Below are 1,506 nucleotides of genomic sequence, written 5' to 3'. Positions count from 1 at the left end.
TATTTTTTTTTTTTTTTTTTATTTTTTTTTTTTTTTTTTTTTTTTTTTTTTTTTTTTTCTTTTATATGTAAATATATCCTATTCATATATATTTTTTTTTATAATCATAGACATTAATATATATATTTTGTTTATTTTTTATATGTTTTTGTTAAAAATGTAAAATTGTGAGATTCCTTTTAAATATATACACATGGACAACATGTAAATGAATATATATATACATATATAAATTGTTAAGTATTTGGAATATATCTTGTAATATGTTAAGGTTTTTTTGTTTAATAAATCTTTTTTAAATAATATAATCAAAGTGAAATTAAGGGATAATACATGAAATAATAGGATAATCAATTTTAACAACCTTTTATTATATTATATTATATTATATTATATTATATTATATTATATTATATTTTATTATAATTTTTTTTTTTTTTTTTTTTTTTTTTTTGTATATACCTATTTGATCATCCAATAAAAATGTCAAAACCTACTGTTGTATTTTATCATATAATAAATGATAAAGAAGATAAAAATTCACAAAACGTTTTTTATATTTTAAAGCCTATAGGTTCCATAACATTGGAGGATATCAAACATGAATTTCCTTTGATGGGAACATACCACTTCAGGTTAATATAAAAATGAATAAATAAATAAATAAATATATATATATATATATATATATATATATATTGGATCAGCAACAAAATAGGTGTTTTCTTAAAAAGGAATTGTGATATATAAATATTTCCGTATATATTTGTAAATGTATTCCATATTTATTATTTATATTTTTTTATTTTATTTTATACTTTATATGTAGATTTAAAATCCTTCATAATAATATTCCTGCTTGGGTTGATGTTACTGATGAATCATCTCCTGTGCCTAGTCTGAATTCTTGCATATACGCAAAAGTAAATAAAAAAAAAAAAAATAATAAAATAATTTAAGTGAACAAATAATTAAATATATAATATTATATCAAATGAATGGAATGAAATTAATGAATATGCTATATCCAAGAAATAGCACATATAAATGAATATATATATATATATATATATATATATAATATATATATATTTATATTTATGTATTTATTTTTCATTTTAACACATGTATTAAATTTGTTCACATGTGAACACTTATTATATTCAGGTTTTGAGACTAAGCTGGCTAGATAATAAAACAGGAAAGGAAATAACTAACGACAAAAATTTACATGATCGAGATATGATGAAATCTTATAAAGATGATAAAATGACTTATCATCAAGGAAATGAAACAAACCATATTGGTGATCATATGGAAGAATCACAGAAAACAAAAAGTAATATCGACATGTTATTATTTGAAACAGCACCAAATAAATCTAATCAAACCAATATAAACAAAAAAAATGGTAACCAAATGGAGAAATACACACATATATATATATATATGTATGCAATTTTTCTTGCATATATCTTATTTAAAATTAAAATTCTTTTTTTTTTT

At 18.3% G+C, this 1,506-nt stretch overlaps 1 protein-coding gene across 1 annotated transcript; it reads left to right on the top strand.

Moving 5' to 3' along the window:
- Positions 1–483: 483 nt before the first annotated feature.
- PRSY57_1420300 (hypothetical protein) lies at positions 484–1,411 on the top strand (the record flags this gene model as incomplete). Its single annotated transcript, XM_020115284.1, has 3 exons — positions 484–635; positions 830–923; positions 1,168–1,411. Coding segments are annotated over 3 exons (490 nt in total), but the record flags the coding sequence as incomplete, so codon positions are not given.
- Between the last annotated feature and the right edge of the window lie 95 nt (positions 1,412–1,506).

Source organism: Plasmodium reichenowi, chromosome 14 (assembly GCF_001601855.1).
Source record: "Plasmodium reichenowi strain SY57 chromosome 14, whole genome shotgun sequence".
NCBI lineage: Eukaryota > Apicomplexa > Aconoidasida > Haemosporida > Plasmodiidae > Plasmodium > Plasmodium reichenowi.
The sequence above is the reverse complement of the archived record's forward strand: the minus strand, read 5'-3'. Positions and strand labels throughout refer to the sequence as shown.